The 20,346-nt window shown below is 40.7% G+C and overlaps 1 protein-coding gene across 2 annotated transcripts; it reads left to right on the forward strand.

The window, feature by feature from the left end:
• Positions 1–1,187: 1,187 nt before the first annotated feature.
• GRSF1 (G-rich RNA sequence binding factor 1) lies at positions 1,188–19,813 on the forward strand. Of its 2 annotated transcripts, none has more exons than XM_066233779.1 (10): positions 1,188–2,077; positions 4,851–5,007; positions 6,480–6,635; positions 6,993–7,136; positions 7,989–8,124; positions 10,315–10,496; positions 11,573–11,694; positions 12,848–12,983; positions 13,340–13,415; positions 14,614–19,813. In XM_066233779.1, exons 1-9 carry the CDS (start codon positions 1,724–1,726, stop codon positions 13,387–13,389), a joined length of 1,437 nt encoding a protein of 478 aa, XP_066089876.1. In that variant the 5' UTR covers positions 1,188–1,723; the 3' UTR covers positions 13,390–13,415; positions 14,614–19,813. The 2 variants fall into 2 exon arrangements, with proteins under 2 accessions (XP_066089876.1, XP_066089877.1); XM_066233780.1 differs by lacking the exon at positions 1,188–2,077 and adding an exon at positions 2,117–2,348.
• Positions 19,814–20,346: the final 533 nt, after the last annotated feature.

Raw genomic sequence — 20,346 nt, forward strand, 5'->3', positions numbered from 1 at the left:
GACATGGCGACGCCCAGGATGGGCAGAGCACCGCCCCCTGGGGGGCAGAGCGTTGCCCCTGGTGGGCGTGCTGGGTGGATCCCGGTCGGGCGCATGTGGGAGTCTGTCTGACTGTCTCTCCCCGTTTCCAGCTTCAGAAAAATGAAAAAAAAAACAAAACAAACAAACAAACAAAAAAAAAACAATCAATCTAAGTATCTATTAATTTGAGGAGAGAGAGAGAGAAAGAAATGGGAGCGTTCTGCTTCTCGTATATTCCTTGACCCCACAAGCCTGGGTTTTCAACCAGCAACCTCAGCATTCCAGGACTATACGCTATCCACTGTACTACCACAGGTCAATTAATCTAAATATCATGTTTTTTAAAAAATGTCCTTGTCTAAGATGAATACTGAAAGGGTAATTGATGTGATCTTTAGGGTTTGCTTTAAAATAGTCCAGGAAAGATAAAAAATGTTTGGGTGGTGGTGGTGGGGATGCAACAAGATTTAAAAAATACTAATATTGGCCCTGGCCGGTTGGCTCAACGGTAGAGCGTCGGCCTGGCGTGCGGGGGACCCGGGTTCGATTCCCGGCCAGGGCACATAGGAGAAGCGCCCATTTGCTTCTCCACCCCCCCCCCTCCTCTCTGTCTCTCTCTTCCCCTCCTGCAGCCAAGGCTCCATTGGAGCAAAGATGGCCCAGGCGCTGGGGATGGCTCCTTGGCCTCTGCCCCAGGCGCTAGAGTGGCTCTGGTCAGGGCAGAGCATCGCCCCCTGGTGGGCGTGCCGGGTGGATCCCGGTCGGCGCATGCGGGAGTCTGTCTGACTGTTTCTCCCCATTTCCAGCTTCAGAGAGAAAAAAAAAAAAAAAATTAATATTTTCTTAAATTCCCTAACTTCGTTATACTTTTCTTTGAATTTTTCCATAATTAGAAGTTTAAAATATTAGCTTTTGCTATTGTTTACTCTCCGACTCCCTTTTGCCTATTAATGAGATGGCTCCTGGCCACAGGAAAACTGCACAACCAGTTTTGCAAACCTCTGCCTGTCCACTTGTGAATACACTAACTCAAGACAAGCTTTACTTTTGTTATATACCTGTATAATCAGCATGTAAGTATCGACTTCATTTTAAAATTTATTGACTGATTTTTAGAAAGACAGAGGAAGGGGGAAACAGGAAGCATTCATTTTTGTTTCACTTATTAGTCGCTTTCCTGCTTGTGCCCAGACCAGGTGTTCCAGGACGACACTCTTGACTGACTGAGCTAACCTGCCAGGGCTCTATTTCATCTGAAAAGAAAGTTGGCTTTCCGCATACATCTCAAGTTTGGGGGCTACTAAACCTCCATTTATCCCCTTTTTATAAGCGGAGTACCACAAGTCCTTTCATAAACAGCTCTGTCAGCCATCACGTCACGCGTTTCGGGGGGACAGTACCCGGCGTCCGCCCGACAGAGCCATCTCTAAAGCTGGAGGCCTTCGCCTGGCCCACTTACTCCGGCCTCAGTTTCCCCCGAAGGGAGCGGGCCGTAGCAGGGTCCCGGGCCGCAGGCTGCCCCGCCCCCAGGGCGGAGACCGGGCGGAGCAGTGCGCTCCCCTCCACCGCCTCCCGACTTGCTGCTGCCCCAGGTGCCCGCGGCGCATGTGCCTGGCGCCCCTCCCCGGCCCTGGATTCCACTTCCCCTCCGCTGGCGCTGCCGCCGCAGCTGCCTCCAGGCCCCGCGCCGACTCCAGAGTCCATGGCCGGGACGCGCTGGGTGCTCGGGGCGCTGCTCCGGGGCTGCGGCTGCAACTGCAGCAGCTGCCGGCGCACCGGCGCCGCCTGCCTGCCCTTCTACTCGGCCGCCGGCTCCTTCCCTTCGGGCGTCTCGGGCCGTCGCCGCCTGCTGCTGTTGCTCGGGGCCGCCGCGGCCGCCGCCTCTCAGACACGGGGCCTCCAGACGGGGCCTGTGCCCGCCGGGAGGCTGGCGGGGTTTCCCCCTGCGGCCGCCTCCGCCGCCGCCACGGCTGCCGCTTCGTACCCGGCCCTGCGCGCCCCTCTGCTGCCGCAGTCGCTGGCGGCGGCCGCGGGCCCGGCGCGGAGCTACAGCCAGGTGCGTGGGCGCCGCGAGCCGCGCGCGAGACCCTCCCCCGGCCGCGCGCACGCGTCCCCGCGCCCCTCCGCGTGCGCGGCCGGGCATCCGGGGCACGCGCCTTACACCCGCCCCCACCCCCGGCCGCCCAGTCCTCCTATTGGGCCCCGGAACAAGGGATGCTCTCCCAAGCCTCGGGGTTTCTCCTTGTTTTGTTCTGAGTCTGTGGTCAGGTGGGCAGCGTAGTGTGGCTGGGGGTAGATGTTGCGGCCTTGTTTCCTGCTGGCCCATGGTAGGTCCTGGGAGGCCGTGGACGCCCGCACCCCGCATCCCTGTCGCTCTCCGTCCGCTGGTTGTGAAGTTGGGAGGCCCCGCTTCTCGGCGGGTTGGGAATGTCTGTGCAGCCAGAGCGCGAGGCCTGGGCGGCCCCGGGCGCCTCGCGGCCGGCGGATGTGAGGGCTCACGCTCCCAGCTGCGTGGGCTGGGTTCTTGGGGAGGGAGGCTCGTCCTTAGGGCTCCTCTTCCCTGTAGTGCTTCTGTGGAAGGCGGGCTGCCCCGCTTTACTGAAGGTCACCTCTGCACCTCCACTTCCTCTGACAGAAGGTCCTGTGGGATCACGGGTCGCCGCCGTCAGGGAGGACAGTTTGGGAGACTGGGATATCGGGGGAGGAGCGCCGAGGAGAGGGGACGTCTAGGACTGAGGGAGGCCAGGGTTGGGGAATCTGGGAGTGGGGTCTACAGTATTTTCATTTTTAAAGTCAGTGTATGCTTTGAGAACTTAGATTGCAGATCTTTGGTGCCTTGTAGGAAACTTGCTTTTTGCTTGTTACGTGGTGTCTGGGAAATGTCGCCACACTTTTTGACTATCCAAGTCCTGATGCTTTGGTTTATGTTTATCTTAATTCAATTTGTGCTTCTCCTTGAACTTAGGGAAACAGGGAGGCTAATCAGCATGGCTGTTATTTGCCAGTGGCTGAGCTAATTGACTTGAATCCAGGCCCAATACTTTCTGCTGCCTGTGATGCTTATGGAATTCTGGGAAATTGGGGAATGTTGCCATTATTAAAAAATAAACTTATGTCTAATAAGCCTTTGTGAGTTGGCTGCTCTCGACTTGTTTTCTGTGAAATTGACTAGTGGTATCTGTTGAGCCTCTACTAGTGTTGTACAGTGCTTGTATTTGTCATCGACTTATTAAAATTATATGTAAGTCTTCATGAAAATGATGGGAACATACAAAGGAGAGTATTTCTCTCTTTAGCCCAGTAGAATGCAAGTCACTTAAAGCATGAATGGTCTTCTTGTGTTCATTGTAATGCTATTTGCATTCTTATTAAATATGTTTAGACCCCTGCTAGAGATTTACATTTATCATTGACCCCATAAAATTAGACATGTTTATGTAAACCGGGCAAGTACAAAGGAATCTTCTTCCTTAGCTCAGTAGAATGCAAAATTTAAAACTTAAGTTGTCTTCCCTGTTATGGTTATGGTGCTTGTTGGAATCTTATTGAATTACAGTTTTTGCTTAGTTTTGTAAAATAGTGTTCTTGGGCACCTGTTACCTCACACAACTGCTGTTGCCTTTTATGATTTTGTCCTTATTCAACTGGTCTGACATACCAGTTGACAGATTATTCTTTCCAAACATTCTGCTGTCTTGATCGTTTATCCACTTCTAAATGGCTTGTATTAACTTCTCTTTGCCTACCAGGTTAAGGAGGTGCATTAAGCTTCACACTCAAATCCCTCTGCTAAATGGTACCAAGTTCCTTTTGCCATTTCATCTTCCTTGGCTCCTAATTGAACCCTACAGTTTAGCCAAATGGGATTATTGCTGTTTTGCAAATGAGCTTTTGTTTGTACTGCTTTCTACCCTCAGCCCTCAAATTGAAATACCCTTTCCTTTATGTATCGCTGTCAGAAGTCTATCTTTCCTTCAAAGTCCATCTCATATCATGTCTTGATTATTCTTATAGTGCTTTGTTTTGAATTCTTCTATTATTTTGTATCTTATAGCACTTAAAGCATCTTGTGTGCTTATCTCGGTGTAGATGGTAAGGAAGATACATATTTGTCGAATTGAAGGGACCCCTCTTCTTCTGCCTTAATGGAAACACTGTTATTAGGTGTGGTAATTTGGGCCTGAAGAATTTCAAAACAAGTCCTGAATAAAATTTGTGTCCTGCCAAACCATTAGGATATACCTGCTTGTTGCTTTAGGATGTACAATTTAAGCCAGAACAGGATGAGTTGGATTTTTTTTTTTTTCTTCTCTGAAGCTGGAAATGAGGAGAAACAGTCAGACTCCCGCATGCGCCCTACCGGGATCCACCCGGCACGCCCACCAGGGGCAACGCTCTGCCCACCAGGGGGCGATGCTCTGCCCCTCCGGGGTGTCGCTCTGCCGCGACCAGAGCCACTCTAGCGCCTGGGGCAGAGGCCAAGGAGCCATCCCCAGCGCCCGGGCCATCTTTGCTCCAATGGAACCTTGGCTGCGGGAGGGGAAGAGAGAGACAGAGAGGAAGGAGGGGGGGGGGTGGAGAAGCAAATGGGCACTTCTCCTATGTGCCCTGGCCGGGAATCGAACCCGGGTCCCCCGCACGCCAGGTCGACGCTCTACCGCTGAGCCAACCGGCCAGGGCCATGAGTTGGATTTTTGATGCTTACTTCTTGCCTCTGAAATATAACTGTCCCCTAAGAATAACATCCAGAGTGTTAGTTTGTGGAAGTAAACATTTTCTAAGTAGGTTGTCAAAGAAATTTTTTTGTATTTCTTCATTTCTCCCGGAAGGAGTCTAAAACTACCTACCTGGAAGACCTTCCACCTCTCGCTGAGTATGAATTGACTCCATCCAAGTTAGGAGAGGAAGTGGACGATGTTTATCTCATTCGAGCTCAAGGATTACCATGGTCATGCACTGTAGAAGATGTGCTTAGCTTTTTTTCAGGTATATTTTATGTGTTTTAAATATGTAATTTTGAGCGAAAGATAGTCCCACAAAATCCAAGTTAAACTATGCTCTAAACATCTTCTATGATGGTTGAGAATTATCTCATCTGGCTGGTTATATGTGTGTACTAAGTAACACTATGTGTACCGTTTGTGATATATACCAGATATATGCCAACCATACACACATACACACACACCAGATATATACAAAAAATTTAATGCTAAGACTAAAATTTAATAAAACCAGTTTTCTCTGAAGTTTTAATATGTACAGATCAAAAAGCCAAACCTGTTAGTGGAAATATGTTAGTAGGAATATGGATTAAGAGTAGCTGTTTCTGTAATACACATATTTAGAATTCAAGTTCACTTAGTATCAAGTGACATAGGTTTCTTAACATGTTTGGAAGGTTTACTTATCTGGTTATTTATTTTTAATTAATTTATTTTATTTAGTGAGAGGAGGGGAAGCAGAGACAGACTCCTGCATGTGCCCTGACTGGGATCTACCCAGCAATCCCTCTAGGGGGGGATGTTCTGCCCATCTGGAGCCCTTGCTCATTTGCAAACAGAGCCATTTTTAGTGCCTGAGGCAGAGGCCATGGAGCCATCCTCAGCACCTGGGGCCACCTTGCTCCAAAGGAGCCATGGCTAACAGGAGGGGAGGATGAGGGAGAGAAGGAGGGAGGGAGAGAGAGAGAGAGTGAGAGAGAGAGAGAGAGAGGGAGAAGCAAGAGAGAAGTGGGAGGTGGAGGGTTGGAGAAGCAGATAGGTGCTTCTCCTGTGGGCCCTGACTGGGAATTAAACCAGGACATCCACATGCCGGATCAATGCTCTATCATGGAGCCAACAGGCCAGGGCTGTGGTTACTTTTTTTGTTTTCGTATCTGACTGATTTTTAATTTTTCTTTTAAGAGTTTTAGAAGATGCTAGCCTAAATGTTATAAAAGCAAAGTAACATACTAAGTATCTTAATGTGTGGTCAAGCATTTTATAAAGCCATTTACATCTTATACTTTCTCCCATTTTGAGAAGTGTATAGTATAGGGATTTCTTAGTAAGTGGAAAAGTTAAATTATGGTAGCAAAATTATTCTTGTAGGAGATATTTTAGAGTTTTTCTGGTTTCTGATTGTAACAAAAGAAGACATTTATGCATAAATGTAACCAGAGAAGCATTGGGAAGGACATAATACTTTTTTGGGGGGAGCCTAGCTTGAATTGCCATTTAATAATCAGGAGAGCATAAGCTATGTGCGATAAAGTTTGCTTATCTTTTATACGTGGAACATTTTAGAAACTGTATCATTGGCATTTGGATAGCTTCAGTAATAAGGGTTTGTTTAACAAATATGGCAGGCATTTTGTTTCCTGCTTTGTATTGTTGGAAGATTGCATTCTAGTGATTTGTATAACTGAGCTAAGTTTGATTTCTGGTTTTAATTGATTTTTACTCACATACTTTTAGACTGCAGAATCCGCAATGGTGAGAATGGAATACACTTCCTCTTAAATAGAGATGGGAAACGAAGGGGTGATGCCTTAATTGAAATGGAGTCAGAGCAGGATGTGCAGAAAGCCTTAGAAAAGCACCGCTTGTACATGGGGCAGCGGTACGTGGAAGGTACGTGAAGTCACCTTGTGGCTTTTCATGACCATTACATTGGAGTGAAGCAGTTAGATACTGTGAGTATACCCTTTTTAGAAGGTGCAAAGATGAAGCAGAGATCGTTTGTTTCTTACCTGTGAAATGAAGATGTTGACCAAGTTTACCTTGCAAGTTGTGATGTTTAAATGAGTAAGGCTTGGCACAGAGTACATGTTCAATAAATGTCATTTGTTATTTTCTCCAGAGATGTATATAAAGATTAAAAAAAAAATCCTAGTTTTTAAAATCTGGGAGAACCTACCAAGTATGATATTTTTAAAGGCTTCCTTTGTTATGGAAATTTGGCATGTCTTTTGTGCTTTTGCTTTGTAGTGTATGAGATAAACAATGAAGATGTGGATGCCTTAATGAAGAGCCTGCAGGTCAAATCTTCACCTGTGGTGAACGATGGTGTGGTCCGGTTGAGAGGACTTCCTTATAGTTGCAACGAGAAAGACATTGTAGACTTCTTTGCAGGTACTTTTCAGTTTTATCATGTTTGGGGTCTCATTTTTTTTTTTTTAATTTTTCATTCATTGATTTTTAGAGAAAGGTAGGGGGAAAGGGGAGAGAGGGAGAGAGAAACATCGATTTGTTCCACAGATTTATGCATTGGTTGATTCTTGTGCCATGACTGGGGATCGAACCTGCTACCTTAGTGAATCAGGACATCACTCTAACTGAGCTACCCATCAGTGCGGGCCTCACATCTTTTTTATCCCCATTGTCTTTTCTATCTTAGGTGAACCTTTTCCTAGGTAACTGCATATAGTTACATTAACTTTTTTAGGGGAGAATTCTTCATTCGGAATTGCAGTATCTATAAATTATATGTGTTTTGACCTAGAATGCTAATCTTTGGGGGATGTCTGATTTCAGAATGATTTCATGTGGGTTTATTTTACTGTTGAGGAAAAATATCCTTTCATAACAGTGTCCGTATTAAGACAGTAGCAATTTATATGATTTAATACATAGTATTGTCATCTAATTCATAGCTGTAAAATATGCATCATTAGTAGTGATGTTAGTCTAAATCTTTATTTGCCCTACTATATGATGGCTAGAAATGAGAGAAAGAAGATTGTGTTTTACATGGATTGCTTGGACTCGAAATATTCTGGAAACATAGTTGTGTAGGTGTTACAAGTTTTTGGCTGCATAATAATTTTCTGCCAGTTAGGCATGTATCTAACTTTGGGACTGGCAAAACAGCTCCCAGCTTTTACTAATAAAGTAAAAAAGTGAGCATGTGAATAAATATGTTAATTTTAAGGATGAAAAAGCTCCTGTTAGCACTAACTTGTAATAACTTTTTGGTTGGCCCAGGACTGAATATAGTAGACATTACTTTTGTGATGGACTACAGAGGGAGAAGAAAAACAGGAGAAGCCTACGTGCAGTTTGAAGAACCAGAAATGGCCAACCAAGCCCTATTGAAACACAGAGAAGAAATCGGTAACCGGTGAGTAAAGGAGATATGAATGAAGCTGGAGTATCATACATTGGGTCATTTTGATGGATGCAGTGTAATATGACTGTCAAATGATTTAAACACAGAAAAGTAGAGAGAATAGGATGATGAGCTTTCAAATGTCTTTCACTAGATTAACAAATTATTGACATGTTAATTTGCTGTATCTGTTATTTCAGTATGCATCTTTAAAATACATTTTCTTACATGATCCCACTATTATCACATCTAACAAAATTAGCAACACTTTATTATCTAATGCCAGTCCATAATCACATTTTCTTAATTATACCTAATATGTCATCCTAGTTGAGGTTTTTTTAATACCGGAATCTAGATAGACATGGTCCACACATTACATTTGATTGTATATCTGCAGTTCTTTTAAAGTAGAGCAAATCCCCTTTTTTATTTTTTTATTCCTTTCTTTTTAATGTCACTGACTTTTGAAGAAATTGGATTGTCTTATACAGTGTCTCATGTACTATATTTATTTATCTTATTGCTTCCCCACGGTGCCATTTAACTTGTTTCTTTGTGTCTTGTATTAATTCCTGAAAAGGGCAGTTAGAGCTATCAAGTTCCTATTTTGATGTGGATACTTTATAGCCGATTCTGTACATCACGTACCTTCAGATACACATAGTGGTGTGTGGCTTCTTTTGTGTTTTAAATTTAATTTTGGAGGAGTACTCTATAAAGTGTCAAGTTTTTAATCACTGTTTTGTTGTTTTCTGGCTTTTTTACTTGACTCCTTTGAAATTAAAAAAAAAAAAAAATAGCCATTTCAGCCCTGGCTGGTTTGCTCAGCAGTAGAGCGTCGGCCTGCTGGATGGAAGTCCTGGGGTTGATTCCCGGGGAAGGGCACACAGGAGAAGCGCCCATCTGCTTCTCCACCCTTCTTCCCCTCCTTCCTCTCTGTCTCTCTCTTCCCCTCCCACAGCCAAGGCTCCATTGGAGCGAAGTTGACCCGGGCACTGAGGACGGCCCCATGGCCTCCACCTCAGGCGCTAGAATGGCTTTGATTGCAGTGGAGTAACGCCCCAGAGAGACTGAGCATTGTCCCCTGGTGGGCATGCCAGGTGTCTGGCATGCGGGAGTCTGTCTGCCTGCCCCCCCCCCCCCCCCCGCCCCCGCTTCTCACTTCAGAAAAGTACAAAAAAAAAGCCATTTCGAAGCCATTGTATTTCAGAATTACTTATAGAGTAGGTTCAAAGGTCTTTTATTTTTTAAGTGATAAAAGTATATGCAAAGCACTCACCATTTTCATTTTTTTACAAACATTTTTTAATTTATTGATTGATTTTAGAGAGGAAAGGGAGAGAGAGGGGGAAAAAACATCAGTTCACTGTTCCACTTATACATTCATTGATTGTTTCTTGTGTGTGCCCTGATTGGGGATTGAACCAGCAATCTTGGTGTATCAGGACAGTGCTCTAACCAACTCAGCTAGGGCAGCACCCCCATTTTCTTTCAGCACTTGTAGGTCTTTAAATATAAATAGAAATGATTTTTACAATTTAAGCTTAAAAACCTAATTTGGAAAAGCAGTGTTGAGAAAAAGGAACTGGATCCAGAAGCTTGGATTTAATAGTCTTACTGCCAACCAGATTGGAATTGACATTTAGATAACGAGTTCTCATTAGATTCTTAGCGAAGTTCTGGAAAGGAGTTAGCTGCTCATCTACTGTGACTTTTAATATGATTAATTTTCACAGAATTGAATTTTAAGGTTTCAATGGATTGTTAACCAACTGTGAAAAACAAAATTAATTCTTTGCACATGCACAATTTACCTGAACACAGTAGTTCTCATGAAGCAAAACAAAGTAGAAAATAGTGTTAAAATGTATATGAAGAAGCCCGGCAGCCAATAAGTATACAACTGAGTGCAGCAGCAGGTCGATATTTCTCTCTCTTCTCTGAAATCTGTCATATAATTTTTAATGTATATGAAGAAAACTTGAGAGGGGAGTAAGTCATTGATCTGATCTGTTGAGAGTGCTTTTTCATGGGCTAATATCCATTCTTACCTCTTCCACACCACTACAACCTGTTACCTTTGGACACTTGTATTTCATAAGCTGTTGGAAATATTATATATGCATGTTTTCTTTTAAATGAGTTCAATGTAAAGTTACTTTGCACTATTTGTGCCTGTTCTCTTTTGCTTTGACACAGTTATATAGAGATATTTCCAAGCAGAAGGAATGAAGTTCGAACACATGTTGGTTCTCATAAGGGAAAGAAAATGGCATCTCCTACTGCTAAGTATATAACTGAGCCAGAAGTGGTCTTTGAAGAACACGAAGTAAATGAGGATGTTCGACCTATGACAGCTTTTGAATGTGAGAAGGAAATAGGTAAGGACCTGCCTGCCTCTTGTTGAGACTCTTTAGGTCTATCTTGTATGTTTTGATATTTGTTAAAGTATTTCTTTTTACTATGTTGTATGAAACTATAAAACTGTCAGACAAGGGAACTGAGAAAGGTTTAATAACATCTTTGAATGTAGTATGTACCTTGAATATATGCAGAAGGGCTTAATTACTTCATAAGGTTTTAAAAATTAATATTTGTGAATTGTGTGTCAGAAAAGCTGGGTGGCACAAATATAACAAAAGGAGTAAAATGGCAATATTTAAACGAGGTGAGAAAAGACGTGGGTGGAAAGCAGGAATGCTGACTGAAATGAGGAGTTTTGGTTGCCTCTGTATTTAACTATTCCTGTGAACCCTAACCTCAAAGCAACATTTGGAATCTTTGAAGTTTCATCAGTTCTTTTTAAACTGGTGTGCTGGGATTATCCTGTTACCATATATACGTGTGTGTGTGTTTATGTTTTTTTAGTGCCTATAAGAAAGTTACTCTTTCCTTAATTTTTTTCATTAATTAAAAAAATAGGCCCTGGCTGGTTGGCTCAATGGTAGAGCGTCAGCCTGGTGAGCAGGAGTCCTGGGTTTGATTCCCGGCCAGGGCACACAGGAGAAGCGCCCATCTGCTTCTCTACCCCTCCCCCTCTCCTTCCTGTCTCTTTCTTCCCCTCCTGCAGCCGAGGCTCCATTGGAGCAAAGTTGGCCTGGGCGCTGAGGATGGCTCTATGGCCTCTGCCTCAGGCGCTAGAATGGCTCTGCTTGCAACAGCAACGCCCCAGATGGGCAGAGCATTGCCCCCTGGTGGGCGTGCCGGGTGGATCCCGGTCTGGCGCATGCGGGAGTGTCTGACTGCCTCCCTGTTTCCAACTTCAGAAAAATACCCCCCCCAAAAAAAAATGCGGCAAAAATTCTAGATCACTTTGGCTTTTAAAATTAAAGCCCTTGTTCCTTTCTGGTTCAAAAGGAATTGAGGATTTTGACATAAAAGTTATACCCAGTTGTAATCTGTTAATAACTTCTGAAGCTTTTATGCTCTTGACAGTCCTTTTTGTTCCGCTTCTCAGAACTGCCTAAGGAGATGTCGGAAAAGCTTCCAGACGCTGTTGATTTTGGGACTACGTCTTCTCTACATTTTGTTCACATGAGAGGGTTGCCTTTCCAAGCCAATGCCCAAGACATTATAAACGTATGTGGCAGTAAGATACCCAGTCTCAATAGGTTTGAATAAAGGTTCTAAAATTGAACTTCTCTTAATTTCCGGAAGATAGAGAAGAAAATACAGTATTTCCAGAGTATCTTCGGATAGGAAGGTGGCATCTCCATGTTTTTGTGGAGGCTTGTTTTATTTTCTTTACCTAAGAAATATGGGTTTTATTTGTAATTACATTTTAGGGTGAAATATATAGTGGATAAGAAGATTTTATAGATGCCACAATGTATTATGCAGGTTTAGTATTCAAAGAATGTTTGGTTTTTCTCTGAATTGGTTCAACACATTCAGGTTTGAGTTTAGGAAACTGAAACTCAGAGGAATTTGCCACCGGACAGTTATGTAGAAGACAAGAATTCAGTACTCCAAAATGCTTGGGACTTTCATTAGACCACGTAGCCTTCTTGCATTATGATTCTCTAATAGGTACCAGATCTTTACCTAAGTGGAGGCTGCATAATCTCATTACAGCATTCCATTTTGTTGATTTGGTTTGGAATGATAACCACTAATTTGTTTAAATAGTGCTGATAAGAACTGGTCATCAGGTACATGTCTGATGAAAAAAATGATAAAAATGAATTATTAAGAAAGTATATGCCCAGGCCATATAGCTCAGTTGGTTAAAGCACTGTCTTAAAGCACAGGGGTTGCCGGTTCAGCCCCTGGTTAGGACACCCTACAGGAGCAGGTCCACGTTCCTGTCTCTCTCTCCCCCTTCCTCTTTCTAAAATCAATAGAAAAAAAATGTGTTTGATGGACAAACAGTCTTTAGAAACAGGGAAGGGTGCGTGTGGGAGGAATAATAAAAGTGCTCTTGATTGGTATAAAAAAAAGTTGAGAACTATTTGTTGTATAGTATTATATTTATATACTATAAACTTAAATTCTTACAAAGAGTTTTAAGTTCTCTGTGAACAGATATTTGAAATGAACCTTGAGTTCTAAGAAGATCAGAGAAGCCAGAGAGATGGTAGATGCCTAACTACTTTTGTTGCTTAAAGAGATTGCCTGAAAAGCAAATTAAAGTGTATGAATCAGTCTGAAAGAAAAATGTAGAATCATTAGACTTGTAGAAATGAACCTCATACCATTATGTTCCATTTGGCTTCCTTTGTTTGTTGTTTAGTTTTTTGCTCCACTAAAGCCTGTTAGGATCACCATGGAGTACAGTTCCAGCGGCAAGGCCACCGGAGAAGCTGATGTGCACTTCGAAACCCACGAAGATGCTGTCGCAGCTATGCTCAAGGATCGGTCCCATGTTCGTAAGTGCTGCCTGCTCGTGGTTTTCATTGTCACGTGTGATATATGTCTTTGCTTACAGATTCCTTGTTCTGTTTTGGATTTTGCCTAGACTATTTCCTTGGAAAAATTGTACTCTAATAACGACTAAATTAAACATAAAAAGGATAAGGCGCTGTAATGTAATGAAAAGCATTTATTTGCTAATTCTCCTGCATATTTTTATCTAGAGTTAGTCAGGATTTTTAATTTTGGTTTTTATTTTAGTTAAAAGAAATGGGCAAAGGGTTTGAGTTTCTGTCTCAACTACAAGAAAAATGGCTATAATATTTCTGCCTGTTCATCTTTTTGAACTAAAACTTTTTTTTGTCATTCTCAGACCATAGGTATATTGAATTGTTCCTGAATTCATGTCCAAAGGGAAAATAAGACTTCTAGGGACTCCAGAGAATAAGGTAAATTTAATAGGTACACTTGTGAAAATTATTTTCAATTGATAAATTAATCATTAACTCACTGATTTGTAATATGGTAGAAACTGTTCTCTTTAATAAAGATGAAAGAGCCTGACCTGTGGTGGCGCAGTGGATAAAGCGTCGACCTGGAAATGCTGAGGTTGCCGGTTTGAAACCCTGGGCTTGCCTGGTCAAGGCACATATGGGAGTTAATGCTTCCAGCTCCTTCCCCCGCTTCTTTCTCTCTGTCTCTCCTTTCTCTCTCTCTCTCTCTCTCTCCCCTTCTCTCTAAAATGAATAAATTAAAAAATTAAAAAAAAAATAAAGATGAAAGTAATTATTATAATTGAAGCATCAATATAAGGAAAGACATTCTGCTCGGAAACGGAATTCATTATGATAGTATAGTGGCTTGGAGTATTTTCTCCATATACAATTCTCAGCACTCCTCATATTATATGCCTAAAAATATTTTTTTACCTTTAGCAGCTATAAATCATACTACATCGGAAATGTGCTTGCATTTGATATTATTTCTATGAAATTTTAAACACATTTTCTCAGTTTTAAGATATTTTTAAGATGTTAAAATGATATATCTGGAACCAGGGTGTATCAATGATATGTACACTTGCTGTACTACTGTTTCTTTTCCTAAGATGGTGTTATGAAAATGGTTGTGCTAGAAGCACGTGATTTCATGGGGTTAACGTACCTGTGACAAATCTAAATATGTCTTGATGTCTTTTACTTTGACTAAATGTTATGCTGTGTCTTTTTTCCCCTGTAAAATCTTTTGGTATATTTTATTCTGATCATTTTCTCTACATGTAGTGGTGCCTTCCTTTTAGACACTTAACTATAATGATTTCTTGAACACACATGGGGCATTTCTTTATCGTAGTTTTCATGGGTTGTTTTTGGATCTGAAGTCCCACAATTTTGTAATATTAAATGCTGATATTAGCTAAAATCTGTATAAAATATATTCTGTACTCAACTTTAAAAAGCTCCTATCTTCATACCCGGCTGCAAATACTAATGCCTAATTTTCCTCACCTCAACTTAATTTCTCAGATAAGTTTTACTAAATTGCAAAGAAAAAAAATTTATTGAATTTTTTATTTTAAATGGTATGGGAATATGTTCAGCACTTTTTTTCATTGTTAGTAAATGTGCAATGCTCTTTTTATTTCAGGATGAAGCAAGAAGCATTTCATTTGCACATCTTTCTTGGATATGGGATATAAGGCTCCAGTTTTTTAGCAGCAACTGCTAGAGAAAGGATTTTGGGGTTTGGGGTTAATTGCTTATAAGAAAAATTCCATAGTGGACTGTTTAGAAAGAAAAAGGAAAGATTTAGTTTGGGATTAAATAAACCACACATTTAAATTTTGTTTAATCTGTCCAGGATAGGATCTGATTTAAAAATCTGGTCTTTATTTTATGATTAAATAATTTGTTTTCATAGAGGATATGTTACCCAGTGTAAAGACTGCATATTTTTATTCAGCACTGTCCTTTAAAATCTCCCATTTTAAAAATGATTTGTTTGAGAGCTCTGATATAAAACTTCCTATGGAATAAAATACGGATTTATTTTAACCAAATACTCACCAAAGCAAGCAAAGGTTTCAGACCTTTGAACCATTATGGTTCAGCAGAGTAGTTATAACTTTAGGTGTGTTGGATGACTTAGGGGTAGAAATTTTTAAAAATGATTCAGAACGAGAGAAAAGTAGACCACAGGTTACTGAGTATGAATGACAACCGTCAGGCAGTTTCATATCTTCAGAAATGTTTTGCCTTTCTAAGCCTGTGCCACTGGCATTTAACATTAGTGCCTGTATACTTCAGGAGGGAGTTCTAGCCTCAACTTAAAAGTTGTCTGAACACATCTCCCCGCCCCCACCCCATTTTTGGTTTTGGGTAAGCATTAGGGGTATTATTTTCAAAACTGTGAAGTGACACGTCACAACAGTCCCTACCGGTAAGGACATTAATGGCTTCACTTGAATTTAAACCAGCTCTAGATAGGAAAACATCTAAATCCCCTCATTTGCTTTTTCAGTGGGGTAGCACATCCCATATTTTAGAACAAGTAGGGGTGCCTTGCTTAAATAAAAATAGCATTTAATGTATAATTGTGTGAAGGGTTTATGGATAAAGCTGTACTTCTGTCACATTGTGGCAGTAACTTCTGCTTTAATATTAAACAGCTTGTTATTTAAATTTTGGGTCAAAATGCTGGCTTCAAAATGTAGTCATTAATAAACTAATTTTATGTTCACCTGTGTAGGAGAATCAAAGTCCTGTATATTTTTTTTGCCATGTTCCTGTTCTCAGGGTGACAACTGCTACGTAGTTACCAGGAGATGCAGTTCTAGTTCTTCAAATCGAATTAGTCCAGGTTTCTGAGAGGTGATGGCTGGAAGAGAGATTATGTCTTCTCTCAGTAATACATAACCATCTTTGATTACCAGCTAAGATACAAAATTACTGTACTGTAAGTAGTCAATAAATGAAGACTTGGTTCAGGCTGCATATTACCTAAGAGTATTTATTTTGGAGTGTGTTGATAAACCAAATATATTTTTATTACATCAAGTCCTGATATATTATTATAAGGAGAAATGATTTTCAGTTGTGTTTGCCATCCTATAAGAACATGACTTAGTCAACCAGCTTGACAGCTTCAGTATTACTGCCTAGATGGAAATGTGTTTTCATGTATGTGTGCTGAGCTGTGAGAACTGGTGCCTGTAGCTATCTGTAGCTATATGACCTATTAGAATGTGATCTTGTTTCCCTTTAGCAGTAGCTAGTTAATTTGCTGTGAAAAAAAATCTGTAGGGTCTTTTGAGAATGGGGTTGGTGAGGAATTAATTCATTTGCAATCGCTTTATTTTAAAGCTAATGAGTCATTTGCATATCTCTGGGAAAAGAAGGAGAGCAAAAGCCTTAAAATGTTATGTGGTGAGTGAGCTAGAAAGGGTTTATCTTTTTCGCACACTAGTAGCTGAGTTTTCAGTGAAAAAAAATGGCCATTGGGAAGTCATCTAATGAATTCATATACTTTTTAATACTCACTTTAGTAAGTTATTGTTCGTAATTTAGGTTACTACATGAATGATTGCTGACAAGGCAAGTGTAAAAAGCACGTAATAGAATAAAAGTAGTCTTTCATTTCTATCCAAAAGACATATTTTTCTTTCCTTAAATTTGACAAAACTGGGTTGAATATCATTATTTGCTATTGATATAAGTAATGACAGTGATTTTCTTTTCTATTTGTGTCTTTATAATCTCCTTTGTGGTAAAGCTATCAAAAATAGGGGGATTGGATATGGCCAGGTGACCTATATCTTGCTTTAGCTGGCTACTTCTCAAATTGTTGTAAGAAAGGACTCGGTTAATTAACAGAGGTACCAAGGAGGAAATTGCTAAAGATTGTGATCTGGTCTGACAGACTCACTGATACCAGAGAATGAAGTAGAACCAGAGTGTTTGTCCCTCTGCCTGGATGAGGGAGCCTTCTGCCAGGTGGGAAGAGAGGCTGAGTCTGCTATGGAGTGGACATCTCTCAATCCCCGTAACAGGTGCAGGGTGGGGAGGAAGAAACAGGAGAGCTGCTCTGTCTACATGACGTTTTGAGGCAAGGACCCTGCTGGTTATTAGTCAACATGCCCTCTTGGTATCCTCTGCCCTAAACATCCTCAGCAGATTCTCATGTGGAGATTTTCCTCTGGTTACATCTATTCATTTTACAATTGAAAACATTTCATTGCTTTCAGAGTTTCCCCTAAATTAGGTGAAAGGGTTTACATTCAATTGGTAGGACCTGTATTATAGAGCAGAAGGGTATTATTTCAGCAGTAGAGGCAGGCCTGAGTTCTGGGGGCTTTCAAAAAAATTTCTCCAATGTAGTTGGAAGGGAATTTTCCCCAATTCAGTGATTTAGAAAATCATCTCTGAAGTTAAAGCTGCTATAAACATTTCCATGTAGGTTTTTGTGTGTACTGTACATAATATTTCAACTCATTTAGGTAAATTCCAAGGAGGGGTTGTTGGGGCCTATGGTAAGACTTCGTTTTTACAAGAAACCGTGAAGCTATCTTCTAAGGTGGCTATACCACTTTGCGTCTTCACCAGCGAGGAGTGAGAGTTCCTGTAGCAACTCATCCTTGTAAGCATTTGGTGTTCTCGGTATTTTGAATTTTCGCTATTCTGATAAGTGTGTAGTGGTGTCTTGTTTTAGTCTGTAATTCCATAATTTCATAAGATGTTGAGCATCTTTTTATATATTTGAATCTGCAGATTGTCTTTGGTGAGGTGCCTATTCACATCTTTTGCCCAGTTTTTTAGTTGGGTGATTTTCTTAATTTTAGGAAGGGGATATAAGAAGTTTTTATTTGGTCCTTAAGCCTTGATAATAAACAGTGGGATAAATTTAAAAAATCGTTTGTTTAATTTTTTGAAGGAAATGCAATTCTAGAGATACGAAGGGATATACGGTCTCCCTCCCTTCCTGTACTTCAGCCACTTATTGTACTTTTTCTTAGGCACCCTGTCATCAGTTTCTATTGTGAACTTCCAGTGATATTTACTGTCCAGATAAGCAAATATAGCCAGTGTTTTCATTTAAGATATACAGCAGACTATATATACTATTCTGTACCCTTTTTCCATTTAATACATCGTAAAGATAATTTGCTATCAGTATACAAAATTTTTCCTCATTTTTTAAAATGATTGTACATAGTATGGATGTATGCACTGAACCGTTCCCTTACTAATGAACACAAATTGTTTCCAAGCTTTTGCTGTTTAACTCTGAAAAGAATTACCTTGTGTAAGTATGTCATTAGGTACATACATAAATTTCTCTGTAGGATAAATGGTCAGAGTATGTACACTTGTAATTTATATCAAATTAAATTTGTATCTCTATATATTTTTTAGCTTGCACCAGCAGTGCAAGTGCCTTCTTCATAGCCTCACTGACACAGTGTATTAGCATCTCTTTGCCAGTCTGAGAGATTACACACACACACACACACACATACAAACAATGGTATTCTCTTATGAGGTAGCACTTCACATTGAGAACGTTTGCATGTCCTTTTCTGTGAATTCTCTTCATATCCTCTCCCAGTTTTCTTATAATCCTCATATACTTGTCATTAATTTTAAAGCAAATCCAGACCATAATATCATTTATCTGTGGTTCAGTATACATCTCTTTAAAAAGGACTTAAAATAATCATTTCTAAAACTAATTTCTTATCACCAAATATCTATCTGAAATGTCCTCTTAAAAATTTCTTTTAATATTTTATTTATTGATTTTTAGAGAGAGAGGAGAGAAAGAGAGAGAGAAGGGGGAGGAGCAGGAAGCATCAACTCCCATAATGTACCTTGACCAGGCAAGCCCAAGGTTTCGAACTGGCAACCTCGTGTTCCAGGTCGACGCTTTATCCCCCTGTGCCATCACAGGTTAGGATCTTAAACAGTCAACACATTGCAACTGGTTAGGTTACTATACCACCTTTTCCCCTTGTGACATTTTTAATATAAAATTTCGCCTGACCTGTGGTGGCGCAGTGGATAAAGTGTTGACCTGGAACACGAGGTTGCCGGTTCAAAACCCTGGGCTTGCACAGTCAAGGCACATGTGGGAGTTGAAGCTTCCTGCTCCTTCCCCCTTCTGTCTGTCTCTCTCTCAATCTCTCTCTCCTCTAAAATGAATAAATAAATAAAAAAAATAAATAATAAAAAAAAAATTTCAAGCATTTAAGTTTAGTTATAAGCATGCCTATACCTATCACCTCGATTCTACAAGTAATATTTTTCCATATTTTCATTATTATCTGTGCCTCCATTACTCTAGTTTCTTTATGTGTGTCAAAGAAAGTTGTAAACATCTATAGTTGACTCAAGTTTTTGGGCATACATATTAAGCTTTTTTCTTGTAAAATTTACAGTGACATGAACAATGTTAAATGTACCATTTGATGAGTTTTGATGTACAACTTGTAACCCAAACCGCTAGCAAGCTATGGAACATTTCCATCACATCAGAAAGTTGACCTACCTTCAGTTGCTGTACCTCTCCCATCCCTTCTCCCTAAAGGGATACCGTTTTCACCATAGATTAGTTTGGGCATTCTAGAACTTCATGTAAGTGGAATCGTATCGTATGTATTCTTGTGTAACTGTCCTTAGCATGTTTTGAATTCATCTATGTGTTTCTGCTTTGTTCCTTTTCATTGCCGAGTAGTATCCCATTGTATGAATATGCCTCAGTTTAACTTTTCACTTGTTAGGTGAACAACTGGTGGATGGCGGGCGTTTTCCAGTTTTTGGCTATTATAAATAAAGTTGCTGTGAACCTCTTGTGCAAGCCTTTTTGTAGACCTATGTTTTAATTTCTTTTGAGTAAGTACTTAGCAGAGTATCTTGAGTTGAAAGATTAGTGTATTTTAGTCCCTGGCTGGGTGGGTCAGTGTTTAGAGCATCGTCTGTCAGGCTGAGGTCATGGGTTCAATATCCAGTCAGGGCATATACAAGAAGCAACCAATGAGTGCACAACTAAATAGAATAAGCAGAACAGCAAGTTAATGCTTCTTTTCTTCTCCCTACCTTCCCTCTTCCTTCCCTTCCTGTTCCTCTCCCCCCCCCATATATATATATTCAATGGGAAAAAAATTAGTATATTTTAAATGTTACTAAATTGGCATATCTCTTTCCAAAGTGGTCATCCTGTTTTATGTACCCACAGGCAAAATGAGAGTTCCAGTAGGTGTACAGTCTCACCATTTGGTGGTGTCATCCTGTAATTTTAACCCTTCTGTGTGTTAAATAGTATCCTATTGTGGTTTTTAATTCAGTTTACTTGATAATCCATGATGTTGAACATTGTTTCATAAGC

This window comes from Saccopteryx bilineata, chromosome 5 (assembly GCF_036850765.1).
Source record: "Saccopteryx bilineata isolate mSacBil1 chromosome 5, mSacBil1_pri_phased_curated, whole genome shotgun sequence".
NCBI classification, from domain to species: Eukaryota; Metazoa; Chordata; class Mammalia; order Chiroptera; family Emballonuridae; genus Saccopteryx; species Saccopteryx bilineata.